At 32.9% G+C, this 6,066-nt stretch overlaps 1 protein-coding gene across 2 annotated transcripts in view; it reads right to left on the bottom strand.

The window, feature by feature from the left end:
• Positions 1-6,066, bottom strand: part of DPYD (dihydropyrimidine dehydrogenase) — a 1,157,760-nt gene that overhangs the window by 837,483 nt on the left and 314,211 nt on the right. For both annotated transcript variants that reach the window (XM_045291907.1, XM_045291906.1), the window contains exon 5: positions 4,597-4,758. In XM_045291907.1, the coding sequence (XP_045147842.1) occupies positions 4,597-4,758 (162 nt within the window). The remainder of the gene's footprint in view (positions 1-4,596; positions 4,759-6,066) is intronic.

Here is a 6,066-nt window from a genome sequence, read left to right as displayed (position 1 = left end):
TTGAGTAACTAATATGTTTCTCAGTGTTTGTAGGTTAGAACCAGTCTGTACTGGTATTTATTTTAAATCAATTATTAGTCAATATTTCTTTGATTAATTGAATATTTCCCTAGTAGAAGCTTATTACACTGAATATTCATACAAGTCAGTTTGCCTGGAATACACATTTAAATTTGTGCTTAAGTAATTATTAATAATGTCTCTTTACAATGTCTAAAGTATGTCTTTTGACAGTCTTATTTATAAAACTATTAGAAATCCACATAACAATGTATGTAAAAATACTTGGCTACATGAAATCTATAAGTATATATTTCTATTAGATTTTGAGAATTGTTCAACTTAATTTGAATTATTTCTACCCACAACAAATGTAGAAATAAACTGTTATAATCCATTGGTCTATAGTTATGTATTATTTTTTTCATCCTCAAGAAAAATATCATTTCCATATTTAAAGACTGGGAGAATCAATAAAATTCTGAAGAAAAAGAGTTCACAAACAAAAAATGCTTATGAGATTTCAAAAAGGTAATAAAACTAAACTCAGTAAGAAAGTTGGTATAAATATGAAGCTGCGCAAATAGAACAATGTAATAGAAGAAAATGCTCTCCTCCCATGTACAAAACTGTTATATAAAATTATAGATGCTATAAATCAGTCTGGAAATTACAAACCTTATAATGATTGGCATTAGCTTAATTGACTTTCTATACTGAAAACACTGAGCTACATCATGCAGTTATTTACCTTAAATAATTAGAAATTTCCTTCACAATTTTCACCAAATGGGAAAAATTCATAGAGAAAAAATCTGAATGATCAATAAGGATAAAAAATATTTTCCAAATTTCAACATCCGCCAGAGAAATTTGTGTTTAAATTTCCTAAGAACTATTTATTGGGAAGCAAACAATGTTGATCAGCTTTAACAATTAATCAGAATGCTAAGCTGGAGGAGGAATATGAAGGCTGTCAGTTTTGTGACACATGTTTAATAAAAACAAAAACAGCTAACAAAATTTTCAGTTCCAGGGAATACTTTAATATTAGTAAAACTAATATAAGTTAGTGGACAAGAAATGTTTGATAACAAAAGGGCAGTGACATTGAAAAAAAAAGAACCTTACAAAGTGATGCTAAAAAAAAATTAAGGGCTATTTCCTCAGATAAGTGTTCAACAATATGGAATTGCATTATTAATATTTTAAAATAGTTTTAATTTCTTAAAATATTTATAAAATAATTTACTTAAATTATTTTTAATAAAAGTTCCAAGAAATTTTGACTATACAAGGCAATATTTTATTAGATATTAAAATAATTTCATGATATTTACTTTGTTTTCACATATAATATGCCCATGTAAATAACACAAAAGCATAGCATACATACGTAAATAATATACTAGGAGGTTGTGCTGTTTGCAAATGTAAATAATGTGCAAACTATTTGTGTAAAAATATGGTATTGAGAAGAATGATCTTCAGATACCAATTTTATAATCTTACAATTCCTGAAAAATCTATAATGAAGGGAGTAAATAAATAACAATACCCTAACGCTCAATCATTTTAGTATTTGAAGTTAACTTTACAGCCATTATATTTAAGTTTGAATTTTTCTAATTTATCCCCATAGCAATGTAATACTATTAAGAAAAATGACATATAACTAATGTTCTATTTACATTTACTTTTTTCAAACTTTAGGCAATGTATACAAACATTCATCGCAATCTTTGTTTTTCAATAATTCATTAATTAAATGTGAAAGTATTGATTGCATATTAAAAGTAATGAATATATGATTTCTTAAATATTCAATTAAATACTGAATACACATTTCAAACTAAAATGCTCGGGTTACATTTTTAGTTAAAAATTTTAAAACCCTCAGGAGATAGATAATAAATCCACACCAAAGTATTGTTTCTAAGTTTATTTTACTGAAGCAATATTGTTACACCTAATTGAACTAGGAAAACATTGCCTTCTATATAGAATTGGAACCACCCTTACAGCCTGTTTGTCCCAGGGGTACACAGTGTCTGAAGCAGGGTCACAGTCATTGCCCTGCCAATGTGGGAGCAGAAAAGGACTGAATAGTGATAACAATGTAAGACCAAAACAAAAAAATGGCTGGTCTGATTCTACTGCAGGCTGTTCTTCGTGTGATTAATTCTTGGAGTCACCCCAAATCATACACCCATCCTCAAATGGAAGATATATAAAAAGCATGGACCTAAACCAATAATGGTAAACTACTGGGTAGGCATTTTTAAATTCACTTAAACTTGGGAAGGTAGCCAATTTAGAAAAATATTATTCTATTTTAGTCTATTTAGTCTACCTAACTAATCTTTGCTTAATGAGGTTGCAAAATAGATTTCTATTTCTTTATAGATAAAAAAGGAATAATTTACTTCAAACAATTCAAAAAATCTGTATCAAGTTTTACTTTATTATACAGATTCAAGGCAATAGTAGTTTGAGAAAAATAATATTCTGCACTTTCTTTATATTTTGTGCTGAGGGTTAACTACTGTGCAGATCATTTTCTAATCATCACACGTCTTTGACGTGCCGGTACACTCAGGTAAAGGATATTCTCGGGTTTACAGTGGCCAGATTGGAAAAAAACCAAAAGAATGAAATGGAACATTCTTCTAGGTATTTCTAGCAAGAGTGTTCCATTTATGATTTGATGCATATATACCTACTCCTCATTTATCAAATATCCTATTATGTGACATTTCACATTCATGACAACACTTCACATTCATACTACATATGACTGTTTTGTGCATAAATGACATATACCTGGCCAAGCGCAAGATGAGAATAATGAGGGCTGGGATGATAATAATTATGTACCCACATGTCTAGGCCATGATTCTCCGTAATTTGGCAATTATGCAATGGTGTGATTTGACAGTTACAGGACACTGACATTTCATAAACATACAGTGGTGTCATTTGGGATCTGCTGTGATCATTGTCCATTTTCACATCATGGTAATTTTCCTATTACCACCTAGTCCTGGGAACCTCGTTGACTTGGTAAGTAAGGACTGGGTGTCTTTGCAGCTACCCATATTACAAACTAACTGGAAAGAAGGGAAGTACATTCACACTCTAAATTACTCAAGTTGCTAAGAATTTGAATTACAGTCTTTAGGTATGAATACTCCTTATTAGGTCATAACTCTAGAAAGTCCTAAGTGTGGCCACTCTCAAATTTTAGTAAGTTTCTACTCAATCATTTATGACATTCATAGACCTCCATAGAAGGAAGTGTGAGTTCCCTGAGGAATAATGTCTTCTCTTTCTCTTTTAAGTTTACGTTACTGAAAAACTAACCTTATTTTATCTCATTTAGATGTGAAGTATTGTATTAGTTATTATACATATGATCCAACCTTTCACTTACTCCATATTGTACAAGTTTGCAGCAGTTTAATGAAGAAACCTTGAGTCCCCAAAGAAACATGAGGAGGAATTCAAGTGAATCTCAATCAACTAAGGATTGTCTCAGGTTGTAAAGATCATACTTTGAACTGGTGACATAAGCCTGGTGCAACTTTGAATTTGGTAAGAAAAGAAATTAAATCCAAGAATTTATTGCAACAATTCACAACTTCAAATTGTTTCTATTTTCTCATTCCCAGGAGACTTTGCTTAGAATTAACCTGTCAGAAAGCATGGAGGGAATAGCTCTGATTTATTAATAAAAGCAAAATGAGACTTAAGCTTGAGGGATGTTATGAGATGGGTCCTAAAAGGAAAGCGTGTGTTGTGTTTAAGTTGACAAAACCTCATCGGAAAATCATTGACTAAAAAGCTAGTGGTGACAGGCAGTTCATTTGTCTCTCTAGCCACCTGGTCCCAAAGGATCACAAAATCTTGCTTGTCACCTCCATATAAGCTGATTGTTTAAATGATGCATGGGATTTGATCTGGTAATTGATCCCAACTAGGAAACCCCAGAGAGCGCAAAGATGTCTCAGTGAATCAAAATCACTTACAAAGGATTCACAAAAGACAATGCCGTGATCACAGATTATGAAATAAATAGTGCAGACATGCTTTCATATTTTGTTATAACTCCATATTCAAATAACAGACCTATTTCCAATCCGCAAGTCACAACATTTAACAAATTTTAGTGTTAAAAAAATTGGATTTAGTTTTCAAGGTTTTTCAAAATTTATTAGCTCCAGTTTTAAGGGAAAGAATCACTTAAGCAGGACAACCTTTCCATAACAGTGTCCCCCAGCCATGTTCAAATGCAGTGTTAAGGAATAAGTTATATTTTCAGATCTTATAATTTATATAATTTTCAGTGAAAGTATTTTAATAATCTTATGGGGTTTTCAACTCAATTGACATATGGCGTTACAAAATTTCACATCTGTAGCCAAGTTGCTGAATAAAATACTGCTTGTTGGGAAAAAAATACTTACACATTAGCTGTGTAACACACCAAAAATGTTAACTATCAACACAGCACCAGGAATTTAAATAACTTAAAGATCTTTTTTCTGAAAAGGGGTGGACAGGGAAAAACAAAACAAAATATGTACGTTTTCATACCTCAGTAGCAAACTGCTGCAGCCCACCAATATTAATGGGTCCTTCTTCAGTAGCATATAAATTGCACCCACCAACGCAAAGATCAGAGGTGGGACAAACCATTCCACACGTCAAACCAAGTGGGTTGTCAGAGAAAATCATCTTAGCAGCTCCATAGTAGTTCTGCACAAATAAAATGAAATAAAATGTTGTTATATAACAAACATGATACCTTCAGCATTCAAGTTATGACAAATACATTATTTATTTTAAGAAGTAGCTGGATTGGTGATTAAGAGATAAAGAATATGTATAGATTACAATACTGTTTACCATCAGGAAGATTTGGCAGAGCACCCTACATCTATGTAGGAAGTATTTAATATATGGAGCATTAATAAGTCAACAATTTATTTTCAAAAAATCAACATAGAACATGCAAATGTTCTAAATGATATAGACTATCATTTAATTCTTATACTCTGGACCAGACTTTCAAAAATGTCTGCCATCGTTTTCTTCCCCACATTTGACTGTTAGCCCAATACCTTACTTAGAAAGGTATTGCTGTGTGTGCGCGTGTGCCCTTGTTACAGCTACTCCATTTTTCTGCTTCCAGGTGTCTTTTCCTGACTTCACATTTCTCCTCAAAACCTTCTGAGATGCGTGTGACAGATACTTGTGAACAAACTAACCAAACAATCACTTTTCTTCCCCCAGTATGCCCAAGAAACACATAGTTTTTGCATGGGGAATTTATTTTAATTTATAAAGACTTTCTTATTTCAAAGAATATTTTTATGCAAATTTTCCGTAGCTCTGCACACTGAACCTATTTCTTATTGGCCTGTTCCTTTTGCTATATAGTAAAATCCATGTAGGTAAGGATTTGGGCTCCTTGTTTTCACATCTCTAAAAATGATAGTCTCCAATGGTGGTAGATGATGGTTATTTGTAACAGAACTGATTCGGAGACACCAGGCCAGCCACAGGTTATTAAAGTGCTTTAAGGCCATCTCAAGGTTCTGGTTTCCTGAGAAATTCAAACAAAGGTGTATATACTTCATTCTAAAATGCCCAGTGTGATGTCAGATCTAAGAACATGGCTCACCACTCATTACAGGCTGACCAAACGACTCACTTTGAATACAACTAAAATTGATACATAAATAGATTTTATATAATGACTCCATTTTTACCATTCACTGTTGTTGCTATAAATTGTTGTTGAGTCAGTTACAACTCATGACAAACTGATGTATATCAGAACAAAGTCAGGGGTTAGCCCCAGTCCCAACTCTTACATGGACACCTGCCCCTCTCCTCAGGAGAATTTATCTCAAAGGAGGGCATTGAATCTGCAGCTCCAGGAGAGGGACACATCTGATCAGAGTACAGGGAGCAGATGAAGGGGGAGAAGGAGAGAGTGGAGCACATCCTGGCCCACCAGGCCTTGAGGATGATGGCCCCAATTAGAGCAGACAGTCCACA

The sequence above is a fragment of the Echinops telfairi genome, unplaced genomic scaffold (assembly GCF_000313985.2).
Source record: "Echinops telfairi isolate 266 unplaced genomic scaffold, ASM31398v2 ScPeMD7_443;HRSCAF=831, whole genome shotgun sequence".
NCBI lineage: Eukaryota > Metazoa > Chordata > Mammalia > Afrosoricida > Tenrecidae > Echinops > Echinops telfairi.
Note: the sequence above shows the minus strand (reverse complement) of the source record. Positions and strands in the feature narration are given on the sequence as shown.